Source organism: Montipora capricornis, chromosome 10 (assembly GCF_036669925.1).
Source record: "Montipora capricornis isolate CH-2021 chromosome 10, ASM3666992v2, whole genome shotgun sequence".
NCBI classification, from domain to species: domain Eukaryota; kingdom Metazoa; phylum Cnidaria; class Anthozoa; order Scleractinia; family Acroporidae; genus Montipora; species Montipora capricornis.
The window spans coordinates 22,306,051-22,330,904 of record NC_090892.1 but is presented as its reverse complement, the minus strand read 5'-3'; the positions used below and the strand labels follow the sequence as shown (position 1 = coordinate 22,330,904).

General features: G+C 40.0%; 1 protein-coding gene across 1 annotated transcript in view; it reads right to left on the bottom strand.

The window, feature by feature from the left end:
* Nucleotides 1–24,854, bottom strand: part of LOC138022396 (mucin-like protein) — a 52,390-nt gene that overhangs the window by 18,566 nt on the left and 8,970 nt on the right. Inside the window, exons 3-14 of the mRNA XM_068869523.1 lie at nt 18,261–18,608; nt 17,033–17,145; nt 16,155–16,253; nt 13,923–14,515; nt 13,593–13,814; nt 11,930–12,262; nt 9,165–9,419; nt 7,812–8,005; nt 6,648–6,984; nt 5,644–5,763; nt 2,646–2,768; nt 72–194 (exon numbers count right to left, since the gene is read on the bottom strand). Of these exons, the coding sequence (XP_068725624.1) occupies nt 72–194; nt 2,646–2,768; nt 5,644–5,763; nt 6,648–6,984; nt 7,812–8,005; nt 9,165–9,419; nt 11,930–12,262; nt 13,593–13,814; nt 13,923–14,515; nt 16,155–16,253; nt 17,033–17,145; nt 18,261–18,608 (2,860 nt within the window). The remainder of the gene's footprint in view (nt 1–71; nt 195–2,645; nt 2,769–5,643; nt 5,764–6,647; nt 6,985–7,811; nt 8,006–9,164; nt 9,420–11,929; nt 12,263–13,592; nt 13,815–13,922; nt 14,516–16,154; nt 16,254–17,032; nt 17,146–18,260; nt 18,609–24,854) is intronic.

The window sequence follows — 24,854 nt, the reverse complement described above, 5'->3', positions numbered from 1 at the left end:
GCCTATCCCCTACGCTCCCTCTCTGTGTCTTTACTTTCTTTTGGTGGAGTGTACTGAGTAGTTGTCATTACCTGTACATGTTTCTCCATCGACGTTTAACTCGTATTTTGCAAAACAAGCACACTTTGCCTCGTCGTCATCTCCTTTAAAGCAAACGTGTTCACAGCCATTGTCTAGAGAACAAGGATTCAAAGCTGGGGAAAAATACAAAGTTAAAATGTAATCATTTAACCAAGAAGATAGGAGTTTTGTGATTGGTTACAGGTCACAGCTAACAAATACAATTTGAGAGGACCAATTAGCCTTTTTTCTTATGCTAGAATGTTCTCGGTTTTCGATCCAAAAGGTCTACGCGAACACTCAAATTTAGCACGCCACAAATTAAAATAAAGTAACAAGAGCACAAAGAGAAACAACAACAATGAAATTAAGGCTCGATTTATGCTAGCGACAGATCATCCGTCGGAACGAATCGTCCGTTTAGTCTAAATGCGGGACGAACTACCAGACGATCTATGGGGTGTCATAGTTCGACGCGTATTTATGCACTACTAATTTCTGAGTTAACTGAATAGGGTGTAATGTGAAGTGCTAGAATTCTATCCCATATGAACCATGTGAGCGTTAGCCCTACTGATGGAAATGGGCCCACACAAGGACAGAGAAAAACTCTGACCAGGGTGGGAATTGAACCCACGACCTTCGGGTTAGATCTCCGTCGCTCTACCGACTGAGCTACAAGGTCAGACGGGAGCAGGCCGTGGGAATTGAAGATGTTAAAGTCACGGCAATGAACATGTACAAGTACTGAAGGAAAGGTTACGTTTATACAAACGTTGGCCGTGTAGCACTTATATTTTAAACAGAGTTAACTGAATAGGGTGTAATGTGAAGTGCTAGAATTCTATCCCATATGAACCATGTGAGCGTTAGCCCTACTGATGGAAAGAGAAAGCGAGACGAAAAGGCTTGGGTACCAGTCAAGTCCATCTTGGCGACAAATTTCAAAATGGCGGCAACAACATTTTTGGGTAAAAGAAAAGCTGTCGAAGAAGGGCTGTTTTTTATAGAGACTGAATGACGAAATGGCAAAAAAATGAGGGGAATTGAAGTTTGAAACAGAAGTTGCTCAAACAGCAGCTTTGTCCGCCACCTTGAAATTATAGTTTACTACAAACGATCGTTGCCCTTATGTAACATGTTCTCGATTCTATGGATAGTTCGTCTATCGCCAGTATTAGGGAGCTTAAGCAATGACAACGACGCCGGCTACGAGAACGCCACAAAAAAGTTGAACGAACGAGTAAAAATGAATTCAAAGCTCTGCAGGCCCTGCACGCGTGTTTTACACTTGCGTCCATTTCTATGCCGTTCTCACTCTGAAAACGACGAAAATTCACCCAAGTTGAGATTAGGTGGAGGGCTTTAGGACCTGCCGATAAATTTTCAATTTTCTCTAAAAAATATCCACACCGTTCTCACCAATTTTATTTCTGGAATGTTGAAACTCGCTTTTCATTCCCAGCGACTCGAGGCCAGAAGAAATTTTTACAATAACGGAAAATAAGATTTTTAGACAAAGTTCTCGTAGCCATCGCCGTCCTTGCTTAAGATCTCTATTTATAAACACAGGCGGATCACGCGTGCAGACAAATTATCCACGGAAGTTCTTCTACCAAGACGATCTATCCAGACAGTTCGTCTGGACAGATGGTCCGTCTGTCTGCCTGTATTTGTACACAGACAGATTATCAGATGAACTACCGTTCTTTCTACAGGTTCGTCCCAGACAGATGTCTTCAGAAGAAATTGAACCAATTAGTTATAATAATTGGACTGAGTGGACTAAAATTCAGGGAGTGATTTTAAAATAGGCCGACCCGCAGCGCGAGGCTGATTTGAATTTACGAGCTCGAGTACTGCCTTTATCACATACGGGGGAAAATGACTGAATGCTGATTGGCTCAGAAGGAGGGCATTTTTTCGGAATCACGATGGCACTTTTGGTAATCATGAGGACATGATTACTTGATCCTGATTGGTTAACAGTTGCTTACCCAGAGCAAGCGAAGTTACAAGAGAATATACTTGAATATTAAACTACTTTTTTTGTCCACATATAAAATATATTTTAAGCGCTATTTCTGTTGACAGCAACGATTTATTGAATTGAACTTTAACCAAACGGGAACGTGAAAATACGCGCGAAATTAATCTTTAATTGTCCTCTGGCCCATGTGATTTCATATATGAATTGTGCGACACTATGTTTAATTACTAATTAATCGTAACTATTACGAAATTCGAGGATAAAAAGTCTTTGACTACATTTTTTGGTGAAAACGTTAAAATTATTTTCAAGCTGTTTTGCAAACAGTAAGAAAATAGCAAGAACGACCCCAGGTATCCGATTTGGAGTTGTTCGAGTAGGCGGGCACAGAACCAATGAGATTCGAGAATTTTGTGATAGTTACGATTACAATAGTAACCAAAACGATTACTGCGAAACGGTCGACAGATCAGCAGGGAAAGTGCAAAATTGTTTGGGAGCATAGACGTATAGAAACAATGCTTCCCCTGTTTGGAATTATTTTGCCTTTGTTTCCGTAATGGTCAAAATGATGCCAACTTATTATTGCACTCACCAAGGCAATTTGTCCAATCAGATGGATCCCGTTTGAAATACTGACCACACGAACAATTGTAGGTTCCTGGTTCGTTTTCACACTGTTGCTTGCATTCATTCCGACCCTCGCATTCATTCACATCTATAACGCAATAAAAAAAGAAATGGTATGTGAAAAGAGGCCCGTATTTGTTTTACATTTTTCTGGATGGCATTACTGTTCACTCGAACATGGAAAACACTTTAGTGGAATATGTTGATCCTTTTCTCTAGTGTTTTGAGGTATGGATGAAATAGCTGAGATGATACCATCACTGAGTAAATTCTAGACTGGTACAAGAATAACGGTTTGTCGTGCAACTTTACGAAATGAAAGGAAATGATGTTATTGTAGGATAGTATAGGTAATCACATGATGTTGAGTGGAAATTGGGATAAGTGAGCTCCAGCAAAATTTGTTCAAAGATGAAAAAAAATATAAATTGGAATTTTTAGACTTTGAAAAAATGTACGAGTGCTTATTTACTCCAAATTGCAAAATGACGTTAAAGCCTGTCTTTATTAATTCAGTAGAAAAAACGCACGAGTTTCACGTAATTGCGCCATCCAGGGCCAGCATTTGATTGGCTATCTGTGGCTTCTTTGATCATTGAACAATTAGAATGCCTGGCTTCTTTCGTCTTTTGGTACTGAATTTCTTCTTTTCTGCACTGCGTTACCTGAAAACTCTCAGCCAATGAGAATGGAAATTCTTTTTCATGTACATTTATAAAAGAAGGAACGCCTGAGTGACTCTCTTAATTAGTGCATAGTGTGCTCCAATGTCTAAATCTCCGTATTGAAGGTATAGTGTTCCACCCCATTTGCCAATTCCATGTCCTTGTAAATGTGAAACTGTGCTAAGCGAGCATTGCGCCACATTTACCTCAATGTTGTCGAAAAGAAGAATATAATCAGCTGGACTGCGCGTTTTGCAGCCAAGCTTACGACAGTACACTGACGTTGGGGAACTCTTAATGCCTCAAGATAAGAGAATTTTTGTTAAAGTTAAAAATTCTGAGGACATGTCATTTTACACTTTTTTCCCATTAGGAACTGAACCTAAATATAGTCGTAGGGAAAAAACGCCAGATAATCAGGCCAGATTTAAGCAATATGCTTAAAAATAATGTTTGTTAATACTAAAATAAATTTACTGTGGAAAGGGTTGAATCAAGGAATTAGTGGAGATTGAGGCTCGCCTTGATGAGCTCCTGGTATCCGTTGATGCTTATCCACTTCAGAATACGCTTTAGTTAGAATTATTAAGGGATTGGTGGTATTTTCCACCAACTGCGCATGCTTGATTTCATTAGATGCAGGTATTGCAAAAGACAGGGTAGATTTTGTGTTGTTTTAGGTAGCCGCATATGATATCGCGCTAAAAGGAAACAGTAGTATATTTGGAGTGCACAGGTGCGGCTTCAAAATGGCAGGGTATTCTGCAGTTACTAGAGCATTGTAACTTCAGCCTTAGGCTGGTAAAAACCAAAAGAGTAGGCTCACTTGTTGAAAGAAGCTAGGAAACTGCGGACATAAGTCAAAACAAATGGCTTACTGATTTTGAACTCGCAAGCGAGAAAATCTGCTTACTGTTTGGCTAGACGTTGCACGAAGAGCTATAAACTTATTGAGCCTCATTTCAATTTTTGCACAGACGATTGCCACTAACACGAGTACTTTTTTAATTTGAAATCGGGTTACGCCGGAGAAAATGCTAATTCTACGTTTTTCAAAAACACGCCGGAAACATTAATTCATCTTTTCTGGTTATGCGACAAGACATCATTCTTTTGGTACGATGTAATCGAATAGTTGAGGAAGACTCAACCTACCTGAAGATTTTTCTATGATAAGCCCCATCGTCTTGGATATGAGACAGGATACTTCAAAGTTTGCACTCCAATTTATATTTCTGTTTCCCTTTAGCGCGATATCATATACGCATGGTTAGCTAAACAAAACAAAATCTACCCTTTCTTTTGCAAAACCTGCATCTATTGAAATCCAGGTATGAGGTTAAACCAAATAGTGGGGACTGTGGCTCCTCAAAATGGGAACCTCTTGTAGGCCATTTATATTCACTTTTAGTTTAAGTTTGCTTGCCAGTGTATATTTTGCTCACCATTAAGTAAGCTATTTCCTGGACACGGAAGACTGTTTTAGCGTAGCTTAAGAAGATTGCATGAAACCTTCTCCTATGCCGCACCGGTACTAGTTGAGTAAATAGTGTGTGGAATTGCTGTAGCTGTTGAATTCAATGTAACGAGTACGGGAATCGTAAGTAACTGCTGTATGTATTTGTAACGCAACGTAAATCGTTGTTTAAGGGCCCGCAGACGGATTTTTCGCGCGTTGCTAAGGAAGCGAAATGTTACTTCCGGTAAGTGACGTCATCATATCATGAGCTGACAAGAAAACCCACTCACAAGCAAAAGTCACCGCACAAACTGTTGTTTCCATCGAAGGTTTTTCCTCGCCCTTCCTCACGCTCGTTCTCAGATCAACTGCGCATGCGTAAACGAACTGACTTCCTGTTTGAGAAAAAGCTAAATTTCCGGCGGTCATAAAATTGAATTAATTTTTACATAGCACGTTTCACCCCCAAATACAGAATATAACTAAGCATTGATTTTTTCAAATCATCTTTTTTGAAAAAGTTATGGCTATTTCAGTGTCTTTAAAAAGAACATTTTTCAAAACAAAAAGAAAACCATGCTTGGCAGGATGCAAAAACGAATACAAATTATCAAACTATCGATTAAATAACCAAATTGCGTAGCACGGAGAAAAATTTAGAGTTTTCTTTTATTGGTCACGTGACCATGGAGGTGGCATGATGACGTCATATTTAGTGTCCTTTGCTTACAAAAGTGGAAACTGACCAAAATAATGCCAAATTTTCTCAAGTTACTCAACCATTACATCCTTAGCAACGCACCCCAAAAAATACGTCAGTGGGCCCTTAAATTAATTACCAGCACATGTTTTTCCATCGTTATTCAGCGTATATCCATTGTGACAATCACACACAAAAGAACCCGGTGTATTTATGCACACTTGATCACATGTACTTTCTTGATTGCATTCATCGATATCTAAGGAAATAAACGTTATACGGCAAGAGATGTTAGTTCGATTTTAGGAGTTGTGCAATATTTCTCATAAAAGAGTATGTTTATTCAATGCGAACAACATTACTTTAAATTGACTTACACCTTATCTCAGGAATCTCGCAAAATGCTCAGCGAAAAAAAAAATGTTATCCACAGCAGAGATTTTCACTGAAGTCAGGATTTCATGTCCTAAAGGAAGCAAGTTAGAGACTTGGCTCGAAACGAGGTTAAAGTTTGTTTGGACAGGAAAAGTGCTCAATCAAGAAAAGTCTTAAAAAATCGAACGAAATTTTTGTTTCGAAGCCGTTTCTCTGAGGCTTGATTAACTCGTTCGGTCTTCATTCTCCAAGCTATTCACCACCCTCAACTCCACTTATTAAACATTTCAATGTCCAAATTCTGCCCAGAACCCTTTTTTTCTTAATTTATAAGATTAAAAACTAGTATTGCAAAAGATTTGAAGCATACATCAGTTTTATCTGTTTTCACCCCTTAGTAATTTTCGGGACAAGTCCAGACCTTCCGACCAGGGTGTGGGGAGATGTAGACAGCCGTTTTGTCTTGGAGGCTGGCGCGGGGCGAACTGCCGGATCCAACCAATTCTTATTTTCGGAGAAAACCTATACTCTGAAGAAATTAATACCGTCATTGATGACCGCAAAGTAAGGGAAATAATCCAATCCTCAGGGTTGTACATGGTTGGGTGGGGCTGATGGAGGAACAGAGGGCATGATAACCGTGTGGAATGCATTGACTGTTGTATCCTTTAAAAGCGAGTGTGTCTGGATAAGAACTGAAGTTGGCTGGCATTTTGGTGTCCTGAAATAAGCAATAAAACCTTTGATTTATCGTTGATTTCTACCAACCCGTGCATTGTGCTCCGTTTCCAGTCAGGCCGCTCGGACAGGGTCCACATTTGTAACCACTAATATTGGCTGGTGGTGGAAGATCAATGCAATCTACTCCTTCGTAACACGGCTGACCATTCAATTCACAGGCGTCAATCTCGCTATCACAGAATCTTCCCGTATACCCTCCCTGGCATGCGCATCCCATGTAAACAAATTTGTTGCCAGTGTTGAGGTCATCGCCCTCTTCTGGCATCACGCACCGACCATCGTGAAGGCAGGCACACATGTTAATGGTAGGATTCCAAGTTGAGCTTGCGCCCATTCCATCAGTGGCAACGAATGACAAATTGAACTAAACAAGAACCAAAAAACAAAACAAAACAACCCTGTTGCATTACAACTAGTCTCATACTTTTTATCCCATTCCACTTCTCAAGAAAATGTTGTGGCCGACGCTTTGAAATTTTTCGGTTTGTTTGAAAAGGTTCTTGGCGACGTTGAAGCATTTTCCGGTTTCTGAGCGTGTGAAGTTGAAATGGATTTTCATTTTGCTTTTTCTCATGTGAAAGATGGTTTTTCGAAATACTTTTTTTGGTATTTTAATTCGGAGGAACTCGGAATTAGCAGGTCATGCATCATGAGTAATAATAATCATGTGAACTTTATTTTAGGGTCAACTGCAGTTAGCGCTGGGACATTCATTGGGGACACTCTACAGGGGGAGGAGAGGGGAAAATCGGAGTACGCGGAGAAAAACCTCTTGGAGAAGAGTAGAGAACCAACAAGCTCAACCCACATATGACACCAAATGTGGGAACCCGAAGTCGCGCCACATTGGTGGGAGGCGATTGCTCTAACCACTGCGCCATCCCTGCTCTGATTGATGTCTTTTTGTGGCTGGATGCTCCAGCCATCACTAATGGCATGGTGTTGCTTTGGGCGACATTTTTATGTTGGGAAATTTTTGATATTTCATTCGTTTGATAAATGATGAGGAAAAAGAAAGGAATTCTGTTTATCTCATATCAGTGAAGGAGATCTAGAGAGGCTTGCTAAGCTTGTATTTTTCATAAAGACCCCAATGACATGAGTGCCCAGACTCTAACTTGTTTCACGAAACATAAAGCCAGTTATGTTCAATTTATTATGGAAATAAAGTTCTTTCTTTGCGAAGCATACCTTTCTTGTTGATGTAACGTGCCAGGTAAAATGAAGCACATTTCCAATTTGATTCTCTGTAGCATTTTCAGGTTTGTTTATTACTCTGAACGCAATGGTGTCATTGTCTTCTGCTTTGACAACCAACTTGATAGTCCTGTTAAATGTGACATTTATTGCAGTTGGGACATCGACTATTTTTGGTGGGAAATTTTCTGTAAAGTAAAATAATAATAATCACGATAATAAAAATAAAAATAAAAATAACTATAATCATCATAAAATAACAAAGTCATCGCAGGTCAACTGTTTTTTTTTCTTCATGTTTTTGTCTCCTGGTAAGATGAAATTTCAAAACTATGCGCTGTGACATCAAAATTGGTTTTTCGAGGGGAATGTATGTCGTCTTACAAAGCAAAATCTTGCTCGGGGGATTACCAGGAAACACGGGATAACGCAATGCTCTTAAGCGCGATCATAATAACGTGATAAAAAGCTACGAGATGGTAGAGACCGCGTTTTCGGCGGCCAATAGCAAGGCAGGTAGGCTTACTTCGGCACTCTAGGACTCAGAAAGAGTCACCCTCACTATCGTTTGTGTGCGTTGATGAGCACCTATCCTAGAGCAACCTTGTAAAACTAGGCCATAAAAACGGGAGCGTGAGCAGCCATATCTCCGGTTATTAATAATAACAACAGGCTACGGGTAGCCTACACCTTGTTCGAAGGTTTTTTTTAGCCAATTCCCTATAAAAAACTCCAGTTTTTCAGCGCTTTTTATGTTCAGTATCTTGGTCAATATCCAGTTCAATGCCGTGCAACGAAAGCACAAAAACTCGTTTTCGGTCCCGCACACAATTTTTTAATACACATTCTCCCGGTAATTTGTCACGTTGTCTTCCGTGGTGTAGTGATCATTGCGATTGCTTTGAATCATAAGATACCGAGTTTGAATCCAAGTTGGGATGTCTTCTCTGAAAAGTGTCTCTACAAGGCAAAGAAATCTTACGCATAAGCTGCACAATCGCGACCCCACCCTCCTTTCCCCAAGAAAGGAGTCGAAGTTGTTATTGTTGGAAGAACAATAATAATACCGCAAAGAGAAAATTAAATTAAAACTAATTAATTGACAGATAGGAGAAAAAAAAACCCATTGGACTTTGAAAATTGTCTCCATCAGAGTACGTGCTTCTGCTTCATGCTACACGTTTTAAGAAAGAACCATAGGAATCGGTTACCAGTACCATTAGCATCTTTTTAAAACAAGAACGTCGCAAGGAAAAGTCGTCGGAGCATAGGAAACAGCGGATACTGATTGCGAGCTCCGAAACCTCGGTTGGAGTCCTTCTTGATAAAGTAATCAACTTGACTTACCTAAAGAATTTGTCTCATTGACAAGCTGAACGTTGATATCCTTGGTTATTACGCCAACGGATAGGTCATTTGTAGATGCCACGTCAAATAAACAGTCATGATCATCTCCACACTGTGCTTCAGCCGCCAACCTTATGCTGTCATTCTGCCATGTTATGTTGTCAGCAAACATAGGCACAAAGTCGGGTGTAGCAAAGGTACTGACACTTTCATTTCGTTCATAAGTGAATAAAGACTGGGATTCGTTTATTTGCCCTAAAGAAGAAAGGTGACAAACAGAAAATATCTCAAGATGGAGTTTTCGCATCATATCCTCAAAATCAGCCATGACTTATAGCCATGGCCCTGGCATTTTAGGGTCAGATCCGAGAACGATCATGGAGTGAAGATACCTATAAACCCACTATGTATGACAGTATGAAAATGAAACAACCTCGTCTTTAATAAGTACTCTTAACTGAAATAAAACGAAAGGACAAAAGAAGAATGTAAATCTGACTTTCGATGGAAAGTGCAATGATTTCGGCACAAGAGACTGCTAGAATGTTAACGTGTTTTAATCACAAAACAATATGGCGGCCAAAGGCAAAGACGATTTTTCGTGCCAGGCCTAATAGGCCAACAGGAACCGGAACTTTGAGCCATGATTTACAATCGCAACATTCTCCATTTTCCTAAAGCTATGTGGTGACAGGTACGTACAATCGTGTATGCCCTGCCGTATATAAAGGGAAAACTGAATAACTGCAACACCCAGTTAAAATACATGACGGAATCTTTTGTTAAGAAATGGGTAAAATTGTCTACATTAAACTTGATGAATAATAACGAAACTAAAAGGGATGTTTGTGAGCGTTCCTTTTAAATACTTGCTTGGTTTGAGTCAGACGTTATAGGTCAAGCCTCTCAGGAGGGTTAACCCCTCTGCCACTACGGGTATGGTAAGGGACTTCTGAAGTAGTTGCTAGTCGCTGGCTGGAGGACCACGTTCAGGACTCAGAAGGTTAGAGTCTGAAGAAGATAGGCCTTGACTACACTGATTATTAGAAACAGACGTTTATAGAACAATAGGGGTAGCGCAAGTAAGGGGGCGTCCTCTGATGTCTGGATAAAGTGTCTTGTCGTTGTGGGTCTCTCGTATGTGTGCTCTGTGAGCTCTGAGACACAGGAGAGACATGTCGGGTCTGTCTTGCTCATTTGTGACTTTCGGAGGGTTTATTTGACTGATTTTACTTGCTTTCAAGAAATCCAGTACTCTTTGGGTAATGTGGAGACCTTGTCAAGTGCTGGAGGCAAAATTCTCGTGCGAAGTCTTGGAATTCTTGGCCACTGAATGAGGACCATTGCCAGTTCTTAAGATTTTTGAGTTCCTTGATCGCCGAAAATTTGGTTCATTACTTTGACTACTCTGTGACTGTTGCTTTGCCCGGTTGGTAAGTTAAAAGATCCTCAACAACTGTGTGCCAAGCTCTGGGTGGTACTTCTGTGAGAATGAGGAACTCTTAACTTTTTGTCTTTTTTGTCTCCTGAGCAGTTCTTCACATGTGCTCCATGCTTTATTGTCCTTGTATAGGCCTCTCCAGTAAATGGATGTTCTTGCTCTTAGCTTGGTCTTCTCAGGTCCTAGGTGTGGCGCATGGAGTTTCGACAAGATTTCTTTCTCTAGAGTGCTGGGGATAACAATTCGGTGGGATTTCAAGATTATCCCATCTTCTGTGGTTAGTTCATCGCGGAAACACCAGTAACGCTTTAGGGGTTCTAATAACTGTTGGATGCTTCTGGGCCACCCTGTGTGAATCACTTTAAATGCAATGAGCACGGGATCCGCGCTCGTCTGTTCCCTTATCATCTGTAACGTGTCATTACTGAACTAGGGGAGGACCACACGTATTTGTACATTCATTTTGGAAAAGGAAATCGAATTTTGTTTATGGAAATGGAAATGGAAATGGAAATGGAAATTGTTTTCCCATGGAACAACGTACGAGCGCTCAGGAGCTCGTTTAACATGTGTCCGTGCATTGATGCCCGCAATGATTCCCGCACAAGAATCTGCTAAAAATGTTAACGTGTTTTAATCGCAAAACAATATGGCGGCCAAAAAAAAAAGACAATCTTTCGTGCCAGGGCTAATGGGCCAACAGGAACCGGAACTTTGAGCATTGGTTTACAATCATAACAGAAAGGATTGACAAGAAAGATGAAATCTAACACGATATGGACACCGTGAGCAGTCGCCCTTTTATCTACTGATCCAATGCGTGAGCGAAAATGCAAACATCACGCGAGTTTTAGACAAACGAAGACTCTCTCTTCTTCTTCTTCTTTATTGGGTCCAGATCTCTGTCACTACTAGCTTGCGTTGTGTATAGGTTAAGGCCTCTTGCAATGCGAGGCATAACAGTAGCGAAGAAGAGGAAAGAAGCTACCCGCGGTTCAAAGGAACTTTATTTAAGTGTCTAGACGTTTTAGCGCTAGAGCGCTAATTGGGGACATTGTAAACTGAAAATAACTGAAAATCAACAAATCAACGCAAATCAAATGTTGGTTTTTGAGTGAGGGGGGGGGGGGGGGGGGCACCGGAGTACCCGGAAGAAAACCTCTCGGTGCAGAGTACAGAGCCAATAAATTCAACCCACATATAACACCGAGTGTGGGAATCGAACCCGGGTCACATTGGAGCAGTTCATTGACGCTTTACAATGCCTTGTTGGAAAATTACTGGCATGCTAGATTTCAGTGACAAAATTTGTAAACATACTTACACTTAACACCAAACTCAAAGTGAATAGCTCTTGCTGTTAAAGAGGGTTGCAGCACCGACCCATCAGGCAATGCGAAGTCGTCATCTGGGTTATCATTCCAAGTTCCCAGCAACCCTTTGGTGGCATTTTTGTAATCAATCGCGAGGGTGACGACAAAAAGCATCGATTGTTTCTTCTCACAAAACTTAACATTTGATGCTGACGGGAAAGAAACTTCAAGACAGTTTTCTTCGGGTTTGGAGAAGCTGATATTTCCTCCAACGCTAACACTCCGGTTTGTTAGATTGTTGTAGCCTTTGTAAATTTCGCCTTCAAGAAGAATGCTTAAGCCACCTATAGCAGTAGAGGTAACAAGAAAATGAAAAGCTTCAAAACCGTTATATGTTCTGTGTTATTATTGACTGTGTAAAGAAGGCTATGTACTGTAAGATTTAGATGATATGAGATTGAATGAAAAAAAGTGGAGAAGCACTCGACCATGCAGTAGAGCGCCTATTAGTGATTCTTGCAAAATTCCCCAGTACTTAAAGGTGGCTCAAACCAGCTTGAACAATTTGGAGGGAATGTCTCAATGGAAGGACGAGAATTATTTCTCTTTCGTCCATGGCTCTCACTTCAACTACATATATCATGTAGAGTTATAGCCAGAGAGTTTTAGCTGAAAAGTGATAACAGTTTCTGGAGTGGAATAAGAGCGACCATGTCGTTGTTAATAGATAAGCGTTTAAAGTCAAAATATAGTTTTCAGATGGCTTTTTTGTTGCCATGGTGACCATTTACGTCATATCAATGAGTGCATCTTGTTAAGCAATTATTAGTGTTTCATATGGTACCATAACTTTGCCGTTACATGAAACAGTTGGGTAGATTTAATCCTTTTAAATAGTACAGTTTGACGCACGTGCTGAAACTGATTTGAACTTCTTTTCGATTTCCTAGGGGCACCCAACGAGTGATCTCGGTAAGTATCTGTCCGGAAGGAAGGTGGGTTAGAATTTTGGAATATTCGAACTCGGACTTTGAGGCGCCCTAAGATTATGGACATTTTGTCTGAACATATTTCGTAGGAATTTCGGAGAAGTAGTGAAGAGTCTGAAGAGTGCGTAGAAATTTCGAAACCACATTGGGGAACTCTAGAATTTTACTGACGTGAGCAAGAGTCAACTGTGATATTGGAAATAGCGTGAGTATTGAAATTTCTCACTTCTATTATTTTCGGCAGAGTTTGTTTGAGAATCGTACTTTACGCGGGCAGAAAAAGAACGACTACGTAATGTAAAATTTTTGATAGTATCCGTCATGATTGCTAGAACTTTTGGACAAGGTAACAAAGCTCCTTAGAAATTTCTACAGACCTGAAGTTCCCTTTGAACATCCGAATTCATAAATATTAATTAAACGGCAGGTATAAACTCACTAAACGAGCCCTTAAACATCGTGGGAACCATTTCAGGTAATTCTGACAAATTTTGAGACATCGGTAGTTGGGTGCCCCTGATTTCGCTTTTGGCGGGACTTTGAAAAAGAGACTAAGATGATCCGTAAATGAAGGAGGCGGGACGAGAAACCTTTGAGCCAAAACTCAAGCAACCTTGAAGTAGTTTATTTTCGCTGCAGGGACGATTTCAGAGTGCTACTGATAAAAGTAGGCCCTGACTGTTACCTCTTGGCTTTACCCTGACTTCAACAGTGCTTGTGTTTTCTTCTTTTGCCGCGCCTGCAATGAAAATGGTAGCAGTTGTGGAGTTTCCCTGGGCAAATCCTGTTCTGGCCTGTAGCTGGAATTTGCCATCTTGCCCATCGACCATTACATACTCGCCAAGACCATTGAATGTGTAATTCCCCCCATCCAAAGTCTTGAAATGAGGATCACAACAAAACCAACCTAGATAATAAAAGAGATCAATCGATCAATCAATGAATCAATCAATCAATCAATCAATCAATCAATCAATCAATCAGTCAATCAACTTTTTCTTTTTGCAGCACTTACGTCTTGGAAGAAAGAAGTAACCACTGCAGTCGTGTGACGGACGATAACGGTAGAAGACGGTACTACAAAGATCAGGTGTGTCAACACAGCAAGATTTGTAGGCTTCCTGGTCAGTCACCAGCTTGCCAGGCCACGAATAATACCACCAGAAATAACCATAGAATTGTGCTTCAACGTGACCTCCGTCTGGCTCTCCAACCTTCAGCGAACCAAAGCTGACATCCCAGTCAATAGAGTAGCAACACAATTGTTTCAGCAAGATAAAAACGTAACCTTTTCTGGGCACGTATCTTAATACCCACGTTGATCGTCGGGATTTGAAGCAATAATCGGGCCAAGGATTTTCCCACCAATTCCAAAAGAATCTCACATCGAACCATGCCTGAAATAGCGTACATGGACAAGCGAAGTTCCTATCACTTTGAAATAGAACGATGTAGTAATATATGTTCATTAAGCGTTGCTCATTAGCCCAAGTCCTGCACTTTTGGGATGTAGGATCGACGTTCTCGACTCTCCAGAAATGTCTTCCCATAACATCAGTGTTTCCTTTTTTTTCGTCAAGTGCCAACATACCAAGCAAAGTACCAGACCTATTTGCATACACACAGACAGAAAAGAAAAGAGAAAACGGACAAACAAAAAAAAAACATTAGTAGGCAAATGGGAAATAAATCAAAATAGAGCAATGAAAGAAAAGACTAACGTCGAGAGCGAACAGAGGGTTCACAAAACCGCAACTTTTAAGCAGTTATTATTACAGAGCAGATACTGATTGTTTTGTAAACGAAAGAATTAGTAGAGCTGTTTCTAGAATATCGATATCACCGGAGCCGTGAAAGGAGACTACTTGCCGGGTTTTTTGAAAACCAAATTTAGGTTTCGTTGATTGCCAAAGTTTCTCTTGATAGACCTCAGCGACTTGACTTCGCCGAATTTTTTTAATGGATGGCGCGAATTAAAGGTAGAGGAAAGTTGAAAATTAGCGCGACGTCTTTATCTGAATCGATTTATCATACTAAGTTTCTGATCCCTGGATGCCTTTACCGCCTCGGTGGCATTGGTGGTGAGTATAGAATGGAGACCGCGGAACAGCCCAAACCTTTAAGGTACCAATGCCAACCTTAAGACTAATTAGGCCTAAAAAGATGTTTAGTTTTAACTAGGTTGGCATCTGAAAACGGTTTGGCTTTTTCCCCAGTCTACAGGCAACAAAATACTTGAAGGACCTTGAAGAAAGAAAGGAAATTGATTCATTGTCTGTATCATTTTGCCATTTTTCGCACATGCTATGCGACAAATGTATTCCCGAGAAACGAGACTGCTGGACTACTGGTAAGTCTTGAAAGAAGTGACAGTTTTTTTGTCCACGTGATTTCTCGCCGAAAGAAAGAAGTCGAAGTGGTTTCTAAGCCCCTTTATATTCACGTCAATGCATACTTTTGTTGACCTAAGTTATTCTGGAAAACAGAAACTTAAAATTTATCGTGATTTGCATGCCCGTCCTTTCACGCATTTGTTCAAGTATGAACTTTTCTTTTGGCTTCTCTAATGTCAGGGGCACCCAACGGAACGTTTGGTTAAATTATTTGTTCGGAAGGCCTTAAATCACCTAGGATTTTCCTTAGAGAATTTTTACATCGAACTTTCGTGATCTGAAAAATGTAATGCCTCTTTCTTTCTGATTGATGAAAGTCTTCTTGTGTGTACCTAAAAAAGGCCAGCTATGAGTTTTGGAAAGGATACAATACCTAAGGTTTTCGTGTAGTAGACAAAAATGCCCTAATAAATTAGAAAAGTTTCAAGTTCCCCTAGAATAACCGAACAGATAAAACATTTTATAGCGCAGTCTAAAATGAACCCTCAAAGCTTTAAAAGCACTCCGAAGATCTTAGAACAGCGTGTGGAAGCGCTTGAGATAAAAGCATCCCTGGTTCCCCCTAAAAGGTCTTGGGCCGGTTGTTTAGAGTAATTTAGCAAGTGCTTAGTACACCCATGTTTTAAGTAGTTTTCGCTGTTCACTGTTGAAAGAAGTCTCACGAAGGGAAAAGCGAGAAAGAAGAGCATTTGTCTTCTTAGTGAAGAAACTCTATTCAAGATATTCCGCATTCTAGCAAAATTCTGGCCTTCTCGTTTTGGTCGACAAGAACAAATGCCGTTATCATACGAAAAACTAGCTGATGTGAAACCGACTACAGGAAGAGAAGGTTGCAGACGAAATTATTTCCTTACCCCTCCATGTTGAAGTAATGGCGTTCATAATCACCCGCATTCCAACCAGCGGTAGGTTTACCATACCAGCCAGACCAATAACTGCAAGTGTCGTCGTCCCTAATAGGAAAAGTAGCTGATGTGAGAAGTTCAGGTTTTTTAGCACGGTTTAAAGACCTTGCAAGATTTTCTTTTCTTTCTTTTATTAGTTCGTGTTTTTAAGAGATGAGTTCCGTGACTTCGAAACCATATTCATTCCGACGAGGACTTTACACACTCAAGGGATAGTTCATGAAATGATGATTCTTCCTATGGTCTACTTAAAAAAATAAGTTTCTAAAAAAATGTTTAAAGGGAAAGTGTGGCCTAGGAAAAGTTTCTCAGAATCGAAAGTTCTTTGCCTGTATTGTTATATTTGACTACTCATTTGGGCTTCATATGCCTTAAACATCGAAAGCCGCCATCTTTGTTCTTGTGCATGCAAACGAAGCTATGACGTGGCAATAGGAAAGGAAAGGAACTTTATTTAAGTGTCTAGTCGTTCTAGCGTTGGAGCACTAATTGGGGATACTGTAAACTGAAATTAACAATTAACACAATTCAAGTCAAAGCATTGACTGAAATTCCGGCAGAAACGACGAGAAGAGCGATACTGACCCAATTGCATCGTAGACTTGATGGCAGCTGTCACTCATGTCATTTGGTTTCCTTTTTTTGGGGGGGAGATCCTCACTCAACATTTTGACAAAGGATGGATATTTCTGGAAACCAAGCCCGTTTTCATTGAAAGGAGGTGTCCCCTGAACAGGACGGGAGTTAGACCAAAGCAGAGTTGCCACCGTTTTATAACCACAGAGATGCAACCTTTCAGACATAAATTCGGTAAAAGAGAGACTTACTTTGATACACACTGACCATACGGAACGACCCACTGTATTCCACCTCCAGGATAGTTGTACATTAAAAATGTATTTATTTGATCTGTAATAATGACAGTTTGAAAGGTGTTGCTCTGTCGATAATAGAAAGAAGTTAAAAAGAAGTAAGTGTGTGAAATATTTAGGATGATTTGATATTGGTCATAACTTATGCTGAAAAACCCGTAGGGAGAACGAGAATTGGGTTGGATTCGTTGTGCGACGCACCTTACTGTGGCCACCTAAAAAAGTTTTTTACAAATTATCCGCCAATATGGGTGTGCGAATTTGATTGACAGTCACGCCTCCTCGCAAAGTTCGCACAGTTGTAAGTTGAAAACCGTTGCATGGGTTGTTGAGTTGACGTATTTACACGTAATTGTCAAATGTGAAAGTTTGTTGAGTGGCCACAGTAAGGCGCGTTGCACTGTAAAACCATGTCTTCCAAACCTGAAAACCTGAATAATTAAGCACATTAAGTATGGTGTCTGCATGGTTCAGCTTTTATTTGCACTTTATATATAGTCGAGAATCTCGTCTGCAGGACCAAAAAGAATGAATTTTGATTTAAACGTGGAATGTTTCATGAGCCGAACTTAACACATAAATCAGGAAAATACTTAGAACAAAAACTTGCTTAATAAAGTCCGTCCAGGTAAGTCTGTAGTCTGAATCGAAGAACAAGAATTCACGAGGCTCGAACAGTGTTTGGATCAAGCAATGTTTTCCATACAAACTGCGGCTAAGAATTTTAAAACATTAGCTTTGCATATTTTGGTTGTGGCTAGAGAATGATATAGTTTATAGGATATAGTAATAAATTTATAACGGTCATATTTTCTAAAAGTAATTTTTACAGACATGTTTACCATTGAGTTAACATTGCTTTAATTTTGATGTTCAAAAGACCATGCCATGCAGGATTTGCTGGTGTACAACGAATATCTTGATCAAGTACCTCACACCAACAGAAACGCATATGTGTACACTTCCCCCCTCCCCCTACCCCAATGTCGCATGCCAGAGCATTTTCTTCGCAGACATAAATCAAATGGCACTGTCGTTTGGTGTACTGGTTATTTGCGAGTTATCCTACGAAACTGTGATAAGCCGGGGTTATTCTTTAGGACTATTTTGTCCAGGTCTGCTCTTATTAGATGTATTTGTAGAATTCTTTTAGCCCACATGAACAGTCATGAAAATCTCTTACCCTAGTGCAAGAGTTTCCAGACGGATAAGGGCAGAGATTCTCCCATGTCACAACAAGGACCCAATTGGCTTGAAATTCTGAAAACCCTCCACTTTTGTCGTAAAGTTGCACATGTTTAGAGGCTAGCGTCAGGATTTTATCTTTAGCGTCTTCGTTTGTGCTCTGGAGTGTTCGCTGGTAAACTTGGTAATAGACGTGTGAGTAGTCGTCCCGAAAGGCGAAATCATCGATAATAGCCCAAAATGGAGCCATTATTGCAGTGTTGTCAAACCATCGATAAGCACCAAATTTCTGAGGCCACCACCAGCGCCATTCGACATTTAGTTGGATTTTGCCATCTGGACAGATCTGTAAAGCAACAAATTAAACTTGTGTGAGTTGTATCACCCGAGCCTGTGTCGTGTTGGTCAATTAGGGAGCTAATCCAGTGATGATGTTGTCAATGGCAACATTTAAACCTGACGACTCCTACCAACTGAAACAAGAAGTAATTGACTAAAAGAGATGTTTCTCATTACGTCACCCATTGTTATTAATATGCCAACCAGAAGCTAATTGGCTGTTAAAACAATAACTTCTTTTGTTCTGTAGTTGGCAAATTTCAATACCAAGAGAAATGTGACGCCAATGTTTGTAAACAAGAATATCGCTATACAATCATGATTATTACTATTTTATAGAAACAAAAAGACGAGGTACGCCCGACAAGCGGCAGAAATGGGTTCAATTCAGGCTTTTTACAACAACTGTTTATTGTCAAGGATTGTCTTCAGTTGCTTCCTTATACCTCGGTTTGGTGATTTATCTTTCGAAATCTTTCGAACAGCCAGCGCTTGTCCATTTCAGCTAAGTTGGTCTCACATTTACTGCCCATTGTAGCGGCCTGCCCATTTTGGCAAACTACTCATATTTGTTTCGACTTCCGATTTGTTAAGGTGAGTGTCTTGCTGGTTTTGACTGGCAAATACTTAATTTTGGTGACGATCGTGCAAAATTTATAGGTATGGCGTTTTTTACTTGTCCAGTCACACATGAATTTGACGTCATCTGTGAGCTATTATGTTAGCGATATAGTACGTCTCTTGAATACATGTAATTAGTTTGTACTTAAGGTGGCTGGAACCAGTTTCACTACTTTTAAGGACCTTTTAATTAGAAGGGTTGTCACTACAAAACTGTATCACGTAAAAGAAATGTTATGGTACCATATCAAACACCAATTATTACTTAACAAAATGCGCTCACTATTTTGACGTAATAGGTTACCATGGCAACATGAAAGCTCTTCAAAAACACCCTATATTTCGTCTTTACTTGCTTATATCCTAATAATGAACTCGGTGACCCCCATTTTTTATTGTAGAATAGTAATTAGCATCTTGAGATAGAACTATCAGCAAAGTTTAAAAAAATTCTTGGGAGCCAATTCAGAGCTACCTTAATTTTTCGAAAATTTAAGGTAGCTCTGAATTGGCTCCCAAGAATTTTTTTTAACTTTGCAGATAGTCCTATCTCAAATTGCTAATTACTATTTTACAATAAAAAATGGGGGTCACCTAGTTCATTATTAAGATATAAGCAAGTAAAGACGAAATATAGGGTGTTTTTGGAGAGCTTTCATGTTGCCATGGTAACCTATTACGTCAAAATTGTGAGCGCATTTTGTTAAGCAATAATTGGTGTTTCATATGGTACCATAACATTGCTGTTACGTGATACAGTATAGTAGCTATAACCCATATAATAAGAAGGTCTCTAAAGGTGGTGAAACTGGTTCCAGCCACCTTAAGAGCTTCTGCCTGAGAGAGCGGGGCAGACTTGGAAATGAAGATCGGCCGATTTCGCTTGAAATTGGTACACAAAGTACTTATGTCGACTTATGTAATATGCCAAAGTTTCAGCATTAACGACTTTTTCTTAGCCGAGTTCTGGATATCAGCCCCTCAGGGGTCCCCAGAGGCTGATTTTCAGTGCAATTTTGGCCACTTTTAAATCTCTCTTTTAGCAACAGAAAATTAATTTCAGGCAAAAACCAAACCATCTTTGTAAAGCCCTATCCTCAGGCTTTCATGGGTGAGAACATTAGCTCATGGAAATTTTTCGCTAGCCTGTGGCTGTTATCACAACTTGGTCATATTTGAAGCATATGGGAAGCAACCGGAAATGGCCTGTTTTTCAGACCAAATATTTTCCATGCCCATGTTTTATATCTTGAGGTCTTAGTATCCCTGCAAAGTTCAGCCCTTAGTTTAGTAATAACAAGAAATAAATACTAAGGTTGAGGCATTTTACTAAGAAAAAAACTTACGAGAAGATGGCTAACCAGGCCACTTCCGGTTAAAGTTCAACAAAGCGTGCCTGCAAAAATCAGCCATTTAATTTGGATTATTTTTTTTCCTTCCAAGTTATGGTAAAAAGAGACTCTGAAGTTAATTGTCACCGAAAAGACTTGCCGTTAATAAGAAATTTTTATGTGATTGTTTTAGGACAGATCAGATAGTGGTCCGACAGCGGTTATAAATTTCTTGGAAGAAGTCTTGAAAATTACGGACAATAGAGCCGCTGCGAAAACTCTTTATTTACCTAACAACACATCTCTTGCCGGTAAATCACCATGCAAAATTGCATCTTCTTCGTCCAAACTGCAATGTTAAGTTTATCTCCTTTGTGCAACTGGTACAACGTATCAGGTCTGTGGCCCGTAATAATAAAGCGCTAATTAAATCAGGATAAAAGCAAGCTTTGTAGTTCCATTCAGTAGTACTATAACCCACCTGTTTGGGCTTTAATATTTTCTGAAGAAAAAAGAACTTATCGGTCTCTTTAAATGCAACCACAACATCTGTCGTGACACTACTTGAGAATCGTTTTGAACTTGTATGAGAACCTCAATGGCATGATTTGTTTACTGAATATTTATTCATACCCAGTGCCCCAGTGTAAATGGCTCACATATGTTGTAAATGATTGATAAGGACGTCCAACACGGTCCATTTTCGCCGCCAATCCGCTAAATTGCTAGAAGATTATTCACGGGCACTCTTTCCCTTTCTCTATCAGTATTTTCCTTTTGTTGCTTTCTCAAACAGCACAGATTCATGGTGGCATCCATACTGCATATATATCCAAAGATAGGACAGGGGTGGAGTGGGTTATCCTTCCGGCAAAGACTACTGTTTTGACAACTTGGGAAATAAAATATTTCAGCTTTCTTGGAGCCCTTAAGAACTTGGGGGTTTTTTATGGCACCCGTAGCTGTAGATCACATGAAAAAGTAAGTCTTTATGGACTCACACTGAATTGCTGACCCTTAACTCTGGTTTCGGTAATAAGAAGCAACCTAGGCGGTAATCGACCTGGAGGGCCATTATGCATGCTGTAGGTGATAAGGTAAGTCGTCACAAGGCCTAGTGCCCGCTCGCACCTGCTGGAGCTTAAATTGGTTACTGCTCTTCTTTCCTGGACAGGATAATAATCACTGGTGCCCATTTATACATCTGGGTGGAGAGAGGCACTGTTAAAGAAAATTGCTTTCCCAAGACGACATGTCAACGCCCTAGTAACCAGGACCGCCCGATCCAGAGTCCAGCCCGCTAACGCGCTATGCCAGTTCCTTTTTGTGTAGAATCCGAATGTAATGTGGACTTTAATCTGTCCTAAATCAACAAAATATATCGGGGAAGAAATAAATGGCCAGCACTTTCAAAAGAATAATAGATCGCAGATAGTTTCTTTTCTCGCAAATAAACAAAGCAACCGGCAAGGTGTCCACTTTCTTTTGAAAGTGCTGGCCATTTATTTCCTCCCCGATACATTTTGTTGATTTAGGACAGATTAAAGTCCACATTACATTCAGATTCTACACAAAAAGGAACTGGCATAGCGCGTTAGCGGGCTAGATTCTTGATCGGGCGGTCCTGGTTACTAGGGCGTTGACATGTCGTCTTGGGAAAGCAATTTTCTTTAACAGTGCCTCTCTCCACCCAGATGTATAAATGGACACCAGTGATTATTATCCTGTCCAGGAAAGAAGAGCAGTAACCAATTTAAGCTCCAGCAGGTACGAGCGGGCACTAGGCCTTGTGACGACTTACCTTATCACCTACAGCATGCATAATGGCCCTCCAGGTCGATTACCGCCTAGGTTGATTTTTATTACCGAAATCAGAGTTAAGGGTCAGCAATTCAGTGTGAGTCCATAAAGACTTACTTTTTCATGTGATCTACAGCTACGGGTGCCACAAAAAACCCCCACGCCCTTAAGGGCTCCAAGAAACCTGAAATATTTTATTTCCCAAGTTGTCAAAACAGTAGTCTTTGCCGGAAGGATAACCCACTCCACCCCTGTCCTATCTTTGGATATATATGCAGTATGGATGCCACCATGAATCTGTGCTGTTTGAGAAAGCAACAAAAGGAAAATAGTGATAGAGAAAGGGAAAGAGTGCCCGTGAGTAATCTTCTAGCAATTTAGCGGATTGGCGGCGAAAATGGACCGTGTTGGACGTCCTTATCAATCATTTACAACATATGTGAGCCATTTACACTGGGGCACTGGGTATGAATAAATATTCAGTAAACAAATCATGCCATTGAGGTTCTCATACAAGTTCAAAACGATTCTCAAGTAGTGTCACGACAGATGTTGTGGTTGCATTTAAAGAGACCGATAAGTTCTTTTTTCTTCAGAAAATATTAAAGCCCAAACAGGTGGGTTATAGTACTACTGAATGGAACTACAAAGCTTGCTTTTATCCTGATTTAATTAGCGCTTTATTATTACGGGCCACAGACCTGATACGTTGTACCAGTTGCACAAAGGAGATAAACTTAACATTGCAGTTTGGACGAAATAGATGCAATTTTGCATGGTGATTTACCGGCAAGAGATGTGTTGTTAGGTAAATAAAGAGTTTTCGCAGCGGCTCTATTGTCCGTAATTTTCAAGACTTCTTCCAAGAAATTTATAACCGCTGTAGGACCACTATCTGATCGGTCCTAAAACAATCACATAAAAATTTCTTATTAACGGCAAGTCTTTTCGGTGACAATTAACTTCAGAGTCTCTTTTAACCATAACTTGGAAGGAAAAAAGATAATCGAAATTAAATGACTGATTTTTGCAGGCACGCTTTGTTGAAACTTTAACCGGAAGTGGCCTGGTTAGCCATCTTCTCGTAAGTTTTTTTCTTAGTAAAATGCCTCAACCTTAGTATTTTATTTCTTGTTATTACTAAACTAAGGGCTGAACTTTGCAGGGATACTAAGACCTCAAGATATAAAACATGGGCATGGAAAATATTTGGTCTGAAAAACAGGCCATTTCCGGTTGCTTCCCATATGCTTCAAATATGACCAAGTTGTGATAACAGCCACAGGCTAGCGAAAAATTTCCATGAGCTAATGTTCTCACCCATAAAAGCCTGAGGATAGGGCTTTACAAAGATGGTTTTGTTTTTGCCTGAAATTAATTTCCTGTTGCTAAAAGAGAGATTTAAAAGTGGCCAAAATTGCACTGAAAATCAGCCTCTGGGAACCCCTGAGGGGCTGATATCCAGAACTCGGCTAAGAAAAAGTCGTTGAAGCTGAAACTTTGGCATATTACATAAGTCGACATAAGTACTTTGTGTACCAATTTTAAGCGAAATCGGCCGACCTTCATTTCCAAGTCTACCCCGGTCTCTCAGGCAGAAGCCCTTAACTTCTTGCGGTATACTTTTAAGTTATCTTTTGTTTACCTGATTTTCTTCGAAGAAATCAGTATTTAATCGTTGCCGTACATACATGCCCATGTTCTATATCGTTCGGCTTGTCTGGGATAATCTCATAAAAAAACGTTTCCGTGAAACTTTCCGTGAAAATAAAAACACTGTAATGTAATCATCTTTCAGATAGTTAGATGGTTAATATAAATTTGCATATCGTAAGCCCTTGGCGACTATTTCATTTCGTTGCACCGCCAAAAACATATCTGCTAAGATGCGTGTATTTTCCTGTTTTCACCAAACTTTAGGAAGGAGTTTAAGAAACGGCGACGGGAACGTCTACGGCAACGCCAGAAAGCAATAATATTATAGGGAAGACATCTGTTTAGAAACATTGCTTTTCTTATTCAAATGTGCTAATCACGCGAACAAAAGATCCTTTCGTTCGACAGCCAATGAGGCTCTGGCTGGCACATAAATGACAATAGGTGACGTTAACGATATCTTCCCTATTGGTTTAGAGATGAAAAATGGGTCGGGACGTCTTTTTGTACACTGTCTTTGCTTTTCCGTACTCTGCAAGATAACAACGCGAAACAAACAAATCTAAAATTTTGATTATGGCAACGTGAACATACAACATTGAACCTTTCATTTTCTTTCCTTACTTCAAAATCGTTCGTACCAATACAGTTATAGGATATTTTGCAAATATTGTACAAAGAGAAAAAGATGGAATAATTGCGAAATTCTTTAGACATCGCAAAGCTGTATTTTGAGATGAAGTCCTCGTTGCGGTAGCCGATGTAGTTTCTTAAAGTCCTTAAACCCCGTGTTATTGTTTTGTGGCGTCATTTCTTATACTCCCTACTTTTTTAGACCTTTTGTG